The sequence below is a fragment of the Gastrolobium bilobum genome, unplaced genomic scaffold (assembly GCF_033153095.1).
Source record: "Gastrolobium bilobum isolate Gb01-03AN ecotype WA unplaced genomic scaffold, APGP_CSIRO_Gbil_v1 utg31536, whole genome shotgun sequence".
Taxonomy (NCBI): domain Eukaryota; kingdom Viridiplantae; phylum Streptophyta; class Magnoliopsida; order Fabales; family Fabaceae; genus Gastrolobium; species Gastrolobium bilobum.
The window spans coordinates 52,462-70,402 of record NW_026899677.1 but is presented as its reverse complement, the minus strand read 5'-3'; the positions used below and the strand labels follow the sequence as shown (position 1 = coordinate 70,402).

General features: G+C 36.0%; 1 protein-coding gene across 2 annotated transcripts; it reads left to right on the top strand.

Annotated features, from left to right (window-relative positions):
* The first annotated feature begins 1,687 nt into the window (after window positions 1-1,687).
* LOC133292526 (heavy metal-associated isoprenylated plant protein 9-like) lies at window positions 1,688-3,689 on the top strand. Of its 2 annotated transcripts, none has more exons than XM_061490943.1 (5): window positions 1,688-1,708; window positions 1,848-1,986; window positions 2,079-2,251; window positions 2,357-2,447; window positions 3,217-3,689. In XM_061490943.1, the coding sequence occupies exons 1-5, from the start codon at window positions 1,688-1,690 to the stop codon at window positions 3,684-3,686; spliced, it is 894 nt and encodes a 297-aa protein (XP_061346927.1). In that variant the 3' UTR covers window positions 3,687-3,689. The 2 variants fall into 2 exon arrangements, with proteins under 2 accessions (XP_061346927.1, XP_061346926.1); XM_061490942.1 differs by having other exon boundaries at window positions 1,824-1,986.
* Window positions 3,690-17,941: the final 14,252 nt, after the last annotated feature.

Here is a 17,941-nt window from a genome sequence, read left to right as displayed (position 1 = left end):
AATTACTCAAACGCATTCTTTAAGGGAAATAAGTTAAATCTGTTCTTGGACTTATGCTAAATCCCCACTTCGAAGCTTACGCCACCCCTGTTAACTGCAGAACCAACTTCCAATTTAATTTAGAGTAATCTAATAAACTGTTTAACAAGTTAAATAGTACTACATGGTTAATTATTTTAGTTTAGGTGGTGCATTGTTATTTGCTTAGAACAAATTTATAAATTAAACATTTATGATTATGAATTCTTTATGCAATGGATAGATATGTATTGCATATTTGAATTAGTTTATTTTATTTAAAGAAAATATTATAGTCAAAATATTTTAAAGATAATTTTCAGTTAAAAGTGTTAAATATCCTTATGATTATATAAAACATAATAAAAAGACTCACATTAAAAATTTAAAAATTAGAATTTATAATATTAAAATCGAAAGAATTTTTTTTTATAAATTTATAAAAAAAAATAACATTTTTAAAGAAATTTTATTAATATATAATTGATAGTTATTTTTAAAAATAAAAAATTTAAGAGGTTAGAAATAAAAAAAAAAAACTATAAACTTAAAAAGTTATATAATAAAAAGAAAGCTTTAAAATTAAAAGAAAAATTGTCATATAGTATAATAACTTTTATATTGCATATAGATTAAATTAGAGGAAAACAAAAAATAAATACCAAGTGTAAAATTGGTTTATCAGATTGAGAATAGGTGCTGACACTACAGATCCACACCTAGGTAGGTGTCCAGGTTGTCTTGATTAGGTCCTACGCTGACACATATGCCACCATGCATCTCTGACAGAATGACACTTCACCACCTTATGATTTATCTACCAGTCGGTGGAGAATGAAACTATTTTCTATCTCTTACCCACTTGGCCTCACTGTTAATCCCCCTTTGTCTATTTATAAATTTGCTTCACCCCTTTCTTTGAACATTGAAAAGAAATATTAAAGTAAGGTTGTATTTGGTACAAGAGAAATTTTTTGGTATTCGGAAATCACGATTAATGATAATATAATATAAATTGAGTTTACTTGAAATCTTATGAAAAATGTGTTTGGTTCGCCAAAATATTACAGAGAATATTGGATAAAGATTATTGATTCCATGTTTGGTTTAGAACAAAATATGACTTGGAATATGAGGTTATTTTACAAAAATAACCCCAAACTATTTTTACTTTTACTAATTAATAGATTGAGTCTAGGTTTTTATGTGTGTCAGGATATTTTTGTCTCAAAAATTATTGTTGTGTTTTCCTTTTACTTGGTATTCTGAATTACCATATTACTTTTGGAAATCTGAATAGTGATTTTTTTTTATAAATCAAATTACCGGTAATCTTTGAATATCCGAGAACTTGTTTTTATTCTTTCTACCAAACATTGTAATTGGGTTTACCAGTAATTCTTTTGAAATACCTGTACCAAACACACCTTGACTAAGAGGTTGTTGTTCTTTGTGCAGTTAGTGACATTGCATGTGATCAGGAATCACTCATTTTAACTTTCCCACCGGCCATCTATCTTACACTCCTACTCCTTCCCTTATATTATCATTCACTTCTCTCTTTAATTGTTAACTCTCCCCCCCCCCCCCCCCCCCATCATTTGTATGTTTAAGCACTTTTTCCCATATTCAGATTTGTGATTTGTATCATTCTCCATTCATATAGCAAATGGGCGAGGAAGCAAAACAGGTGATGAAACCCTTCTCTTGGCATTATGATATTTTTCTTACTAAACTTTGTTATAGCTGGGTCTGCATTAGTCCTAGTGCTTATTGGGTTTGTTTGATTTTTTTACATTGAGTAGGAACACCCCAAGGCTGAAGTCAAGCCGGAGGAGAATAAAGAGGAAAAGCCAGCAGAGGAGAAGAAAGAAGAGCCGAAACCACCATCCCCATGTGTGTTGTTTGTGGACTTGCATTGTGGAGGATGTGCCAAGAAAATTGAGAGATACATTAAGAAAATGAGAGGTTCAAATATGTTACACGTCTCTTTTAATTTTAGTTTCCAAATGTCATTCATGCATGTGAACTCATTTTCTTCTGTATTTATCTTCTACTAGGAGTTGAGGGAGTGGCAACTAACATGGCTAAAAATGAAGTGACCATAAAGGGTATTGTGGAGCCTCATGCGATCTGTAATTACATTACCAACAAAACAAAGAGAAGAGCTAAAGTTATATCTCCATTGCCTGCTGCAGAAGGAGAACCTATACCACAAGTTGTTAATTCTCAGGTATCATAAATATTTTCCTCTTTTTTGGTTGAGACCAAGAAAAAAAAGGAAAGCTAATTACATGTTAAACAGTTAATCAACAATGGGTGATTGTTTGTGTTTCAGGTTAGTGGACCAGAAACTGTGGAACTTAATGTAAACATGCACTGTGAGGCCTGTGCTGAGCAACTCAAGAGGAAGATACTCCAAATGAGAGGTACCGTTTATTTCTTGATTTCAATATGATGGCTACATTGTCGTTGTCATTGAGAAAGGACGGGTTAGCGAAGGTAAAGAAATAGACAGCTTCTTTCTTTATGATTAAATTTTGTGGTGCCAAATGCAGTGTAGTGATTACAACAAATTAAACCAACTTCATGAACCATTTAACAATAAAATATTACAAGGGAATCCCATAAAGCATGAATCAGCACTCCGGAATTTGGGTATGTCCATCCTTTCATGCTTTGTATCCATCACATATTGCCATGTCAGCACATAACGTGGCATTCTTTTCTGCAAAGTGATCGGTGATTATGTGACTAGGGCCCCACGGTCCATGTCCTGCTTCAGATTGCACCTCAAAAAGATAAAGAAATTGTAGGGGGAGTGAAGAGATTTCCATAAAGATGATGTTGTGATGGCCAAATTTTGTCAGCTAAAAGTGATGAAAAAACTTCAACTCTTACACATACAATTAAAAAAGAAACAGATTTAATAACAATTCATGACTTTCATCCAACAAAATTCCTTTTCAACACTTTCTTTTCATGAAGAGGGTTGCCACTTAACTAACTAATTGTGCTTAATGATTGAATGATAGCCTTGTATAAACCACGTCTCAAAAATCAAATCATCTAATTAGTCTCATCGTTTTGGCTCTGAGCTCTTCCGTATTGGACAAAATAGTGTACTACTATTTGATTCATTCCATATGTATATGTTTATATGTTTGTTAATGTGAAAAACTATGTTCATTAATGTAGGAGTTCAAACAGCAGTGACAGAGTTTAGCACAGGGAAGGTTATTGTGACAGGAACCATGGATGCAAACAAGCTAGTGGATTATGTCTATAGACGCACCAAAAAGCAAGCCAAAATAGTTCCCCAGCCAGAACCTGAACCAGAAAAGAAAGAAGAGAGTAAAGAAGCTGAGAAACCTGCAGCAGAAGAGGCTAAACCTGAAGAGAAGAAACAAGAGGAGAAACCAACAGAGGAACCCAAGAAAGAAGAGGGTGGTGACAATAAGAATGAGAACAAAGAGGAAAAGAATGGTGAAGAAGGCAAAGAAGAAGCCAAGAAAGAAGACAACAGGTTGGTGGTTAACATTGATGAGCAAGGCATGAAGAGGATGATGTACTATTACGAATACCCTCCACTCTATTATTCCATTGAACGAATCCCACCTCCTCAGCTCTTCAGTGATGAAAATCCTAATGCTTGCTGCATTTCATAAATTTATCATAGGAATAAGAAATAAAGATAGAGAGAAGAAAGGGTTCAAAGTCATTTGTGAGTACCACCAATATGGGAATTTTTGGAGTTGAGTTGGTGGAATGGAGGAAGGTGATAAATGGAATCACATGATAATAAGTTAATTTAATAATATGTCGTTCTATCCTTTTATGCATGTACGATATATTATTACACTAGTCACAGCTCAAATTGTACAAATGCTTGTGAAATGAGTATCCTTATGTTCTTCTTTTTTTTTTTTTCTGTTTGGTTAATTTATTTTATGTTAATAAATTTTATAGATTGATGATTGATGGACGATTATGAAAATGAGGCTGCATGAGGAGAAACACCTCAATGCCGCGATATATATATATATATATATATATATATATATATATATATATATGAGGCAGGATTCTTTGACACCTCACTAGAGAGTCATTAGATCAAAAAAGATCAATGGTGTCACATGCTTGCAAATCATAGTCGTTGATCTTTTTTATCTTTAAATGAAGTGTTAAATTTGAAATTTGACACTGATGTTAAAGGATCCTACCTATATCTATCTATCTATATATATATATATAGGGTTAGGATCATTTTACACCAGTGTAAGTTACACTCTCAATCTTGATCGTTGATCCCACTTATATCTAAGGACTCTAATTTTTTAGTAATTTGAGCCATTAGGTACAAGTGGATCAATGCTCAAGATTGAGTGTAAGACTTCTAACTCTTACACCGGTGTAAGAATATCCTGCCCCATATATATATATATATATATATATATATATATATATATATATATATATATTTGGGCATGTATTTTTTATACCAGTGTAAGACTAACAAGTCTTACATCACATCTCAATCATTGATATATAGACGGAAATCATCGATGGTATTTATAGTGTAATTAATGATTAATTAATTCATATAACTTCTGGCGTTATATACGCACTATGATTATAATTAGTATTTGTCGGATTTGAACTGATGATGCGACTGCTTTGTAATTCTGTATTTAGTTAGTACTGTTGCATTACTGGTTTTGTTGCCACACTACTGGGATTTTTCTCACCCCTTTGGGGCTGCTATTTTTAAAAAATGGCAGGAGGACGGAAGAGCATATGAAGACATGATTATATGAATATCTGCTGTTATGTGCTGCTGTTTGGACTTTTACTGTTGCTGTTTATTTGATGGATAACTGTATTAATTTGAGAAGTTTGGATTACTGTTAGATTGTGATTTTATTACTGTTTTAAGACTTTTATGATCAGCAAATATTTTGGAAACAAATTCTAGAAACGTTTGCGAAAACAACTTCTGACGTGTTATTTAAGTGTTGGTTTTTTAACAGTCTTTCGAGCACTTTGCGAGTTCTGTTTCGAGGGGCAAACGACCTCCGATTTGTTATTATTTAATATGCACGCGAAGCCCCACGTGTCTAGTTTTGTGATTACAAAAAAGTTACAATGGGATTTTGAAAACTTGATTTTATACGAATTTTTAAAGACAGCAAGGTCTGACAGGAAAATAATATTTTCAGCAACTTAAGAAATTTTGAAAGCGTACTCTGATTTGTGTAAGGAACTCAATTTCAAGTATAAGTCTTTTATAAGCAACAAGAAAATGATTTTTCAGTAGTTAAAATATGACGAACAAACTCTAATTCCGCTTAGCAAACAACTCTCTTGGATGCATACAAGAGAGGGTGTTACAGGTTTGGTATTCGGATACAGATGTATTCGGATACTGGAGGGAAAAGTATTCGGATACTTGTGAGTATTCGAATACTTTAGTGAAAGTAATCGAATACTTTCTGGAGAGCTAGAGTATTCGAATACTACTCGTGGAGTATTCGAATACCTCCTGCAGAAACAGCATGTAATGAGTTAAAATGAGTAAGAAAGACTTAATCACTTAGTGTAATCTGTGCTATGATTATTGATGATTAATTATGGTATGGGCAGATTGTGATTGTACTGTTTGTGGGCCTTGAGCTTGTGTGAACTCTTGGTTTGGATAGCTAGTTTACAAGGTAAGCTTTCGTGTCCTCGGTTTAGCCATGTTGTGGTTCCATCATGTCCCATGGGGTATGGTTATATGCATGCTATGTTACATGCTTTGAATATTTGAAATGTTGTTGAGCTTTATGTGTAATGGCTTTTAATATGCATGTGTTGTTTCAACTTGACGGTAAGTCTGAGTATGTGGCGTCATACGATATGGTGATCCGAGGTGAATGCAAGTGGCGTCTTGCACTATGTGTGGGTATTTGGTGTATATAAATCCTGCATTTCTCTGGCCAGTAGAATAGAATTGACACACATGACATGATTATCTGTTGCATTACACTATTTCAGAAATGATATTGATGAACTGCTTTTAAACTTATATTGCACATGTAAGTGAGCTTGGGGTGGAAGGCCCTTGAGGACCCCTTGTCTTACTGAGATTTCTTGTTGATGTTGAGACTTATGTTGGGCTTTGTTGCCTTATTTGGGTGAGCATGGGAGTTGTCCATGCCACTATGTCATTAGTACTTTTGAGTTTGGTTGTATAAACTGATAGTTGGTCCGGTCTACATTATGTTATTTTATTTAATAAGATATTTCAGTTAGCTGTTTTATTGCAATTGCATACAGGCGATGTTTTATTAATTGATTAATAAGCAAGTTGGTAATGATAATGACTTCATAATTAAAAAGAAAAAGATATTCCGTATTTTTAATTAAGCGCAGCTTAATACGATAGTATGATAACGTTACCGGATATATACGGGGTGTTACACCCATAATTTCTTTTTAAATATAACGCGAGGAAAGCCGTGAAGAGAATTCTAGAACGCGAAGAAAGAAAGGAGTCAGAGACGAAACAACAGCCGTGGAGGAAAAGGAACACTGGCAGAGGGGAAGGAACCAGAATCATTCTGCATCATTGATCGTCTTCATTAATCATGTTTCATCATGAACTTTATTTATTTTTCATTATCTTTTAATTCTGTTTTGTAATTATGCATATCTAAATTCCTGTTAGTAGTTAGTGCGAGACCGAACCAATGGGTTCTTCAACGCTATTTGCTTTTATTATGATTTATATTCTTGATTTAAATTATGCAATCAATCTGCAATTTATTCCTAGTCTTATTTATGATCTGACCAGTCTTGAATGAGCATTAGAGTCGTGCATGACAATAGGGATGTTGGTGTATCGATTCTGATTGGTTGATTGCTGTAATTTGTATGATCTAGGGATAGACTTACGAATTCTATAACCGTAGGTTCTTGCGTTAATGCTTATTTTATGAAAAAGTACTAAGGGATTAGGCTTTGGATTAGAGTAAAAGATCGGATTACCAAGGGATTGAGATTTAATCAATCATAGAAAGAGCTCTTAATAATTTGATCTTGAATATAATCGTAAGTATAGGCAAACTCATTAAGAAACCATTGGGGAAGTTGAATCCTAGCTACGCCTCTTTATTAAAACTTAAAACCAATTTCTAGATGTACTAATTTTGAATTTAATTTCTAAAATATAAAAAACTTAAAATAATTTTATAAATTCTGTTTTTAATTTAATATTGATCCAACTTTAGTTAAATAGATAAATTATTGCACTATGTGATGTATATGATGTTTGTTGCGAACTCGGCAAGTGCACCGGTCGTACAAGTAATAAAGTGATAAGAAAAATTGTCGATCCCACGAGGACTGATGACCAAGCAATAATTTATCTATTTAACTAAAGTTGGATCAATATTAAATTAAAAACAGAATTTATAAAATTATTTTAAGTTTTTTATATTTTAGAAATTAAATTCAAAATTAGTACATCTAGAAATTGGTTTTAAGTTTTAATAAAGAGGCGTAGCTAGGATTCAACTTCCCCAATGGTTTCTTAATGAGTTTGCCTATACTTACGATTATATTCAAGATCAAATTATTAAGAGCTCTTTCTATGATTGATTAAATCTCAGTCCCTTGGTAATCCGATCTTTTATTCTAATCCAAAGCCTAATCCCTTAGTACTTTTTTCATAAAATAAGCATTAACGCAAGAACCTACGGTTATAGAATTCGTAAGTCTATCCCTAGATCATACAAATTCCAGCAATCAGCCAATCAGAATCGATACAACAACATCCCTATTGTCATGCACGACTCTAATGCTCATTCAAGACTGGCCAGATCATAAATAAGACTGGGAATAAATTGCAGATTGATTGCATAATTTAAATCAAGAATATAAATCATAATAAAAGCAAATAGCTTTGAAGAACCCATTGGTTCGGTCTCGCACTAACTACTAACAGGAATTTAGATATGCATAATTACAAAAACAGAATTAAAAGATAATGAAAAATAAATAAAGTTCATGATGAAACATGATTAATGAAGACGATCAATGATGCAGAATGATTCTGGTTCCTTCCCCTCTGCCAGTGTTCCTTTTCCTCCACGGCTGTTGTTTCGTCTCTGACTCCCTTCTTTCTTCGCGTTCTAGAATTCTCTTCACGGCTTTCCTCGCGTTATATTTAAAGAGAAATTATGGGTGTAACACCCCGTATATATCTGGTAACGTTATCATACTATCGTATTAAGCTGCGCTTAATTAAAAATACGGAATATCTTTTTCTTTTTAATTATGAAGTCATTATCATTACCAACTTGCTTATTAATCAATTAATAAAATATCGCCTGTATGCAATTGCAATAAAACAGCTAACTGAAATATCTTATTAAATAAAATAACATAATGTATGGCTCTAGGCACGGAACTACAACACGTAGACCGGACCAACTATCAGTTTATACAACCAAACTCAAAAGTACTAATGACATAGTGGCATGGACAACTCCCATGCTCACCCAAATAAGGCAACAAAGCCCAACATAAGTCTCAACATCAACAACATATAATAGTGCGGAAAACATAAACAGCATCCAGTCCAGTCATGCTACCAAATAAGCAGTAATATCATAATCAGCTAAGCTCTGACCTCCTGCCGCCAGAGGCATCAGTCACCATACTACCTGAACCTGAAATAAGCATTCCCCAAATGTGGGGTGAGATCTCTAAACAAGAAATCTCAGTAAGACAAGGAGTCCTCAAGGGCCTTCCACCCCAAGCTCACTTACATGTGCAATATAAGTTTAAAAGCAATTCATCAATATCATTTCTGAAATAGTGTAATGCAACAGATAATCATGTCATGTGTGTCAATTCTATTCTACTGGCCAGAGAAATGCAGGATTTATATACGCCAAATACCCACACATAGTGCAAGACGCCACTTGCATTCACCCCGGATCACCATATCGTATGACGCCACATACTCAGACTTACCGTTAAGATGAAACAACACATGCATATTAAAAGCCATTACACATAAAGCTCAACAGCATTTCAAATATTCAAAGCATGTAACATAGCATGAATATAACCATACCCCATGGGACATGATGGAACCACAACATGGCTAAACCGATGACACGAAAACTTACCTTGTAAACTAGTTATCCAAACCAAGAGTTCACACAAGCTCAAGGCCCACAAACAGCACAATCACAATCTGCCCATACCATAATTAATCATCAATAATCATAGCACAGATTACACTAAGTGATTAAGTCTTTCTTACTCATTTTAACTCATTACATGCTGTTTCTGCAGGAGGTATTCGAATACTCCACGAGTAGTATTCGAATACTCCAGCTCTCCAAAAAGTATTCGATTACTTTCACTAAAGTATTCGAATACTCACAAGTATCCGAATACTTTTCCCTCCAGTATCTGAATACCTCTGTATCCGAATACCAAACCTGTAACACCCTCTCTTGTATGCATCCAAGAGAGTTGTTTGCTAAGCGGAATTAGAGTTTGTTCGTCATATTTTAACTACTGAAAAATCATTTTCTTGTTGCTAATAAAAGACTTATACTTGAAATTGAGTTCCTTACACAAATCAGAGTACGCTTTCAAAATTTCTTAAGTTGCTGAAAATATTATTTTCCTGTCAGACCTTGCTGTCTTTAAAAATTCGTATAAAATCAAGTTTTCAAAATCCCATTGTAACTTTTTTGTAATCAAAAACTAGACACGTGGGGCTTCGCGTGCATATTAAATAATAACAAATCGGAGGTCGTTTGCCCCTCGAAACAGAACTCGCAAAGTGCTCGCAAGACTGTTTAAAAACCAACACTTAAATAACACGTCAGAAGTTGTTTTCGCAAACGTTTCTAGAATTTGTTTCCAAAATATTTGTTGATCATAAAAGTCTTAAAACAGTAATAAAATCACAATCTAACAGTAATCCAAACTTCTCAAATTAATACAGTTATCCATCAAATAAACAGCAACAATAAAAGTCCAAACAGTAGCACATAACAGCAGATATTCATATAATCATGTCTTCATATGCTCTTCTGTCCTCCTGCAATTTTGTAAAAATAGCAGCCCCAAAGGGGTGAGAAAAATCTCAGTAGTGTGGCAACAAAACCAGTAATGCAACAGTACTAACTAAATACAGAATTACAAAGCAGTCGCATCATCAGTTCAAATCCGACAAATACTAATCATAATCATAGTGCGTATATAACGCCAGAAGTGTACGTTCATAGCACTACGGTGCACGTATCACTAACATAATATCATATTGCGTATATAACGCCAGAAGTGTATGTTCATAGCACTATTGTGCACGTATCACTAACAGAACAGTGGAGTATCCTGGGTGGCTCCTCAGAAGGGCTCTAACTGTACCTAAGCTGATTGAAGCCAAGTGTCCCAAAACCCTGGTACCGGAAGGATGCCTATATGATGCATGCTCAAACGTATGCTTACTTTTCATAATTATTTTTAATTCAGAAAACAACATGAAATTTATGCATGTACGCTATGTCATGGTTCGCATACAAACAATCAACTAGAAATTATGACATGAGTATGCATGACTAGATAATAATCAGAATGGCATATACACCATGGCTTTCAAATATCAAGATGCACAATATATTTATTTTCCAAGACAGAATATCTTGCATATCATATTCAAGGCAGAATGCAATGATCATAAATCAGAATGAGAGCAACAATTCACAATTCCGCAAACTAGCTAGTAGTCACAAGAGGTAATGCCACCAGACACTTACCTTGGCACATTAGCTATTTAAATCAAGCATTCCACAATTATCCAAACAGCCACCAATTCAGTCCACATTTAATGAAATTGCGCACCTATATTAAAAGAAAACATAACACAATTTTTCAACACTGTCTCATACACGTAACAAGCTCAAATCATGCCTTCAACCCTTATTTTATTTTTGGTTTCTAGAGTCCCATAATTATTAATTTTTCTAACTTCACCTAGTTGTATTTGACTTGTTATCATAAAGATACAGATTCTCCAAGTCCTAAACCGATTCTATTTCCATAACTAAGAGATAGAAACTTTCTTTTAATTCTTTTTTTTTTGGCAAGGTATAATTTCTCTATTACAGGTCTGTCTTACAAAATGCATATAAAATCGACCTTAATAGCTTTGAGAGATTTTCTACATTATTTAGAAAGTGCACTTCACAAGCTTCGTATACATATATAATTTGACTCATTCCGAGTTCCGTAGCCCCGAAAAACGGAACTCGAAAGCAACCTAAGACTATCAGTCCAAAATTCCGAATTTCCTATAAACAGTCTTGAATTTAATTCCAGAAACCCATTTATTCCAACTTTATTATCCAAATTATTTTCCTACACAATGCAGAGGATAATTTTCTTATTTTAAGGAGACAAAGAATAGAACACTATACCCTTCCTCTTGAAGGTCTACAGCTCGGTTTGATAGGGAACAAAGAGGAAGACAAGCTCAGCTCCCTTGATGTTTGCTGTTTCGGCCACGAGCAGAGAAAGGGGGTTGGTGGCTCCTCCTTGGTCTTGAAACCTCGATGAAGGAAGGTGCACATGCAATGGTTGAGGTCCACAACCGAATCATGCAGAGAATGGAGTAGACATTAGGATGATTGTTCCCCCACTCAGCTCACTCACGGTTTTGAGGAAGACAAGAAGATGAGGACATAGGATTTTTCTACAGGTTCTTTTCTGTACTCCCACGGTTTGGAGGAAGTGGAATCTGCTCTTGTATTATGAGACTTGTTGCTCCCCATTCTAGTTCTTAGGTCCGATGGTTTGTGGGGGAAGAGGATGGTTCTGTCTTGTTGATTTTCTGTTTTCAGTTCTAGTGACAAAGAAGACTCCTTGACCGACGGTGAAAGGAAGATTAAAGGCTTGGGATGTTTTCTGATTCAATGGAAATCAAAGAAGGAAGGAAGAGATTATTTTCGACCAATGGAAACGCATGCAAGAGTGGCTTGTGTGTTCATTTTGACAAAGCTTTCCAGACTCAAAGTGTGCAAGATTTTCGGACCAATGAGACAACCTGCAAAGCTGACTTGGTTTTAAGTAATTTACACACAATCAGATTTCTCATAATGTTTCCCTACTTTTGCGCAGACCAAAAGCCATCTCACCATCAGATTTTTCTTTTTTTTCATGGGCCTATATGAGTGTTAAGTTTACACATTATAATGGCTGGCTACGTGGCCCAAGTGATCAAATTTGTGTTTCTTCTAAGCGCATGAACAAGAGAAAAATAAGTGACAAGAAATTGGGCTGACTTAGTGGGCTAGATCAACTAAAAGAATATAGACTTGAAGATTACTCAATACTAAGATAATAAAGATTTATGGGCTGAACCACCAAAAGATGTGGCTTTGGAACATTACTAGATTAGAGTGAGGGACATACCATGTTGGCCAAGATTTAATTGAATCAAAATTAGAGTTGGGCCAAGTCCTCTTCAATCAATATGCATCGGCCATAAGACATTCAAGGGCCCAAAGCTTTATCCAAAGTTTTCCTACTCAATATTACTTAAGCCCTATTATATTATGCACTCTAATATAGTACCTTAGGGTTTATTATTTTGTTACAGTAAAATTAATTACATACATTAATAATAATTACTTCCAATAATTCTTATAATAATTTCACCTTCTATGTTTCAATAAAATTAAATATACACTCATGACTAAGATGTCTCATATTTAACATTAAATATTTATTTTTCATTGGAATATGAATTGGTTCCATAACCTAATTTAATTCCATCCTAGCATATACAAGAGCATAATTCTGAAATAAATGTCCTACACCTTCCTAATCGTACTTTAAATAAGGTTCTAGTTAGACGGGATGTTACAAAACCTCACAGTATTCGAATACCTTCTAGTATTCGAATACTTCTTCAAAGGTATCCGAATACTTTTCTTCCCAGAAAAGTACTCCCATATTCTTGCAAGGAGTATTCGATTACCAAGGACAAGTATTCGAATACTACACGAAAATTATTTGAATACTTCTTCAATAGAATGCAGAAATTCGAGCCAACTTCTGTATAATCCCAAATTTAAGTATCCAAAAGCAATTGGGAGTCCAATGACTCCCTAAACAGATAACCACCAACATGTTATGAACCCAAAAACACATTCCTTTACTCAAATGGTTAAAGTTTCTCTTTTTAATTGATTAAACAAGCTTTAGGCCTCAAAATGGCACTAAGGTGATCATGGCTCACCTCAAGAGCTCTAAACTCCGAAAATGAAGCAGAGAGGAAGCCTCCAATGCAACCCCAAGGTTCTGACTTCACAAGGCTACGAAAATACACTTCAAGCTTGACCCTTTCCTCACCAAGTTAGCTCCTTGGAGCCAAAAATGCCATGACAATGGCATCACCCACCCAAACACTCAAAACTCAGCATAAAACCTCCTCACACAGCAGTTGGTATACCCAGAAAAGGTCTCATTTCACACTCACAAGGATCTTTCCCACTCACACAAGGTATCTAGTGAGGAGAAAGGTCACAATGCACACCAAAAGGATGAGGAAGCAATGGAACAGTGGAATGCAGGGTGGCAGCAGCACAAGACCAGAAAACTCACGTAGGCACATCACGCATGACCTAGGGTTTTGTGCAAAAGTCCTATATATAGCCTCATTAACTCAAACCACACTGTATTAGCAAAAATAGCTACGTTTAGCATTTTAATCCCAAACTTAGGATTCTTAACCTACTCAATTTTACAAGAATTAACATATTTTTCTTATCTTTTTCGGAGCACCTTTCCGGTACACGCTTTTCATAGCCAGTACCCGTTTCTGGCACCAGTTCTCATTATTTTAACTTGAAACTCGTTTTACAAGTCCTACATATTATTCTAGTAATTATCATGCACTTATTATAATTTTTCGGGATACTTTTTCGGTACGCATTTATACCGACTAGCAGAACTGGTATCTGCACTTTTCGTCAGAAAAGCGACTTTCAGCATTATAACCACTTACTAATATTTATTAGGGTCAATTATGGAATTATTTCCTAATTTCACATATTAATTAATTAATTTCCTTAATTAACGGTGCGGGTTCTTACATTTACCTCACCTTTTTAGGATTTTGTCCTCAAAATCAGAATATACCTGTCTCGGAAGTCGAGATACTGCCGGAGAAACTCATCCTCTCGCTCCCAGGTACACTCGTCAGGAGTCCTTCCTGACCATCGGAATGATCTTGCTCCTGAGCTGCTTCTCGCCACGATCGAGAATCTTGAGTGGTCCGACGGGAGTCTTTAAGTTCTCCCGAACCTCCACATCATCCGGTTGCACCACGTGCGAAGGATCCGCTACATATTTGTGAAGTGGAGACACGTGAAACACGTCGTGGATATTGGCTAGGTTCGGAGGCTAGACAAGCCGGTAGGCAACAGGTCCTACTCTACCAAGAATCTAGTATGGCCCAATAAATCGTGTGCTCAGCTTCCTCACTCCAAGTGCCCGTCCAACACCGGTGACAGGTGAAAGTCTCACAAACACGAGCTCACCCTCACTGAACTCCAGTGGACGATGCTTGACATCGTAGTAGCTCGTGTGGTGATTCTACGCCTGTTTTAGCTCTTCCCTGATCATCTGGATCTGCTGGGTGGTATCTTGGACAAAGTCCAAGCCGAACAACTCACGATCCCCAACCTCAGACCAGCAGGTAGGTGTACGACACCTCCTACCGTGGAGCGCCTCGTAGGGTGCCATGCCCAGGCTAGCATGGAAACCGTTGTTATACGAAAACTCCACCAATGGAAGGTACCTATCCCATGTCGAGCCCTGCTCCAATGTGCAAGCCCGCAACATGTCCTCCAAGGTCGGGATAGTCCGCTCAGTCTGTCCATCAGTCTGAGGGTGATAGGATGTGCTCAGTCTCAATTGAGTCCCAAAAGCTCCCTGCAGTGCCTCCCAGAACCGAGATGTGAACTTCGGGTCCCTATCACTGATGATACTCTCGGGCACCCCGTGAAGCCTCACGATCTCGCGAACATACAGTTTGGCCAACTGCTCAGTAGTGAAGCTCACCTTCACTGGAAGAAAATGGGCAGATTTCGTCAGTCTGTCCACAATGACCCATATCGAGTCACAACCAACCTGAGTCTTCGGCAAACCCACAACGAAGTCCATGGAAATGCTCTCCCATTTCCACTCTGGAATCTCAAGAGGTTGAAGTTTACCAGACGGCTTCTGGTGTTCAAACTTCATCTTCTGGCAGAACAAACACTTCGACACATACACAACTATGTCCTTCTTCATTCCTGGCCACCAGAAATTCCTCTTCAGGTCTTGTACATCTTCGTAGCACCAGGGTGAACAGTAAATTGTCCCTTATGGGCCTCCGCCATAACCTCTTCGGTCAAAGGACCTCGAGGATGAAAGTTCGAATTGGCCTTGAAGGCCGTAGCATGTGAGAGGGAAAAACAAAAAAATTTCCGCAAGCGGAATACACATGCATGTCAAGATACATACTTTAAGACGTATGTCATACCTTGTTCGTGAAAACTCAAGATGATCAAGGTAGATCTGAAGGGTTCAGACCCTCTAACGTTGATCCACACCACCCGCGTCTAGATACAGGAACTCCTTCCAGTAAAGCCGCCGACTGATCACCACAATAAGGCTTGCTATGCGCTCAATGTGTGATGAAAGGAGACTATGTAAAAGTGTTTAGAAGAGTGAAGTTTTCAGAGAGAAAACCTCACAAAAGTGGCGCAGGAATAAGGAGAGAATGGCTTAGGCTTTTTACAAAACCCTAGGAGGAACATATATACTATTAGGCGCACAAGAAGTGATAAAGAGAGTCATGATGCAATCAGATTTTTAATCCTAAAAAAAAATCCCTTCAAAAGGGCGCACCAACAAGGAGAAATAAAAGGATTTGTTGCAAATCAAATCTTATCAAATCTTGCCAACAACATCCTATCATATCTTTATGATATTAGGTTCAAACCTAATCAAATATCTGATCATATATCATCATATAATCAGCTATATGGTGCGCCCCATATAGCTTAAATAATGACAAGATACATTTGAGTAGTTGCATTCAAACTTCAATCAAATCACTCAAATATTCTCCCAACAGATCGTATCTTCTGGAGCTGATTCTGATGACTAACCAACAGCCAAATCAGCACCCCAAATCTTCTTAGATTATGTCCAAAAGATTTCCTCTTGATATGTTCCAACAAGATCTCATCTTATCCTTTTGTTATGAAACAACTTTTCATAGCCAATTCAAATTCGAATTTCAAACATTTGAATTCAAACTTTCAAACACTTAAATTTTAAATTCAAATTCAAATTCTAAATTCAAATTCAAATTTCAAAATTCAAATTTCAAATTTCAAAATTCAAATTTCAAAATTCAAATTTCAAATTTCAAAATTCAAAATTCGAATTTCAAAATTCAAATTCAAAATTCCAATTTCAAAATTCAAATTTCAAATTTCAAATTCAAAATTCAAAATTTAAACATTTGATAATTAATTTAACTAATTAAATTAATTAGTAATGTCTTAGACTATCCAAGCCCATTACTTAGATCCATGCGCCATCCACCCTATCTGTGGAGTTCCAAACTACTTCTTGAGCTAATAACAATTGTTAGGCCCAACACCATTAATGCTAGAGTATCTAGACAATTAGGTGTTAGTGTGTGACCCATTAGGTCCAACATAGCCACTGACATAAATGAGCCTGGGCTCAATAAGCCCACAACCCATCTAATGACAACACAGAGCACTAGCAATGCTTTGTTGCCCCAGAACTAGTTAGATTAATGATTTGATCATCCTATTAAACATATTTGGTTGCCGTATGTTTGTCCCTTCGTCTCGGTTACCTTCCCATAAAACCTAGGGTAAAGAAACGTATCATCCCTTGCGGTTTAGGGTTAACTTTTTATGAAACAGGGAGTCTTCAATTTACTAACTCTAAAGGCAGATCATCTTATGATCTCTTTTACTATGCATAGATTCCCGAGTCACTGTAAATGTCATCCCGATTTCTCCGGTTTAAGGATAACCTAATCTCTCACAGAGATTTGACGAGTTCCTTCAGCTTATTACCCTAGCCCTGTGCCCTATCAGGACAAGCCCAAGAGCATACCTATGAGTCTCCATGTTTCAGGAAGACGAGGTATACAATCAAGGCATGCCTTCTAGAACACAGTCTAAGTGATAACTTCTGGTCTAAGGAAAGACATACCCAAATATATAGAGACTACTCTAATGATACTATATGTGAGATTTCCTCATAGAGTCTCTTTGAGGGTCCGTTCAGTGCGAGCTATACCCTTATAGGTCCACCCACGACTTTAGCTAAGACATCTCCATATCTGTAGCACATGAGGTCTATAACTTGTATCCATATACAAGTAGATAAGTCGTGCTAGTCTTACCCGAGATTACTGACCCCATTCTCAGTATCTCTAGACTAGAAACATAAAATTAGGAATAAACATCTGGTATTCTTGAATCCTCATGATTGTGATCTCATCACAGATACTCAAGAGATACCTATGTTATTCAACGGGATTTATCAAGTTATTCATAATATATTAACATTAATATCGAGACATAATTATGAAACAAGATAAACAGTGCTTTTATTTATTTGCGACAATATTAAAAATCTCTACATCTATGTCCTTATTTAATCATAAGATTGTCTCTAGGACACCCAAATACTAACAGAGGAATCACAACACGCTTCTGAAACAACAGAAGTCCATCCTCATTCCAAGACACACCGTCTTGGTTCTTCACGTAGTCGAGACACTCTCTCTGCACTTGCGCCTCTTGGATCT

Coding starts and splice junctions, on each gene's coding strand:
- LOC133292526 (XM_061490942.1), top strand. CDS start 1,688: ATGGGCGAGGAAGCAAAACAG. Junction 1,709..1,823: donor TGGGCGAGGAAGCAAAACAG/GTGATGAAACCC, acceptor TACATTGAGTAG/GAACACCCCAAGGCTGAAGT. Junction 2,252..2,356: donor CACAAGTTGTTAATTCTCAG/GTATCATAAATA, acceptor TTTGTGTTTCAG/GTTAGTGGACCAGAAACTGT.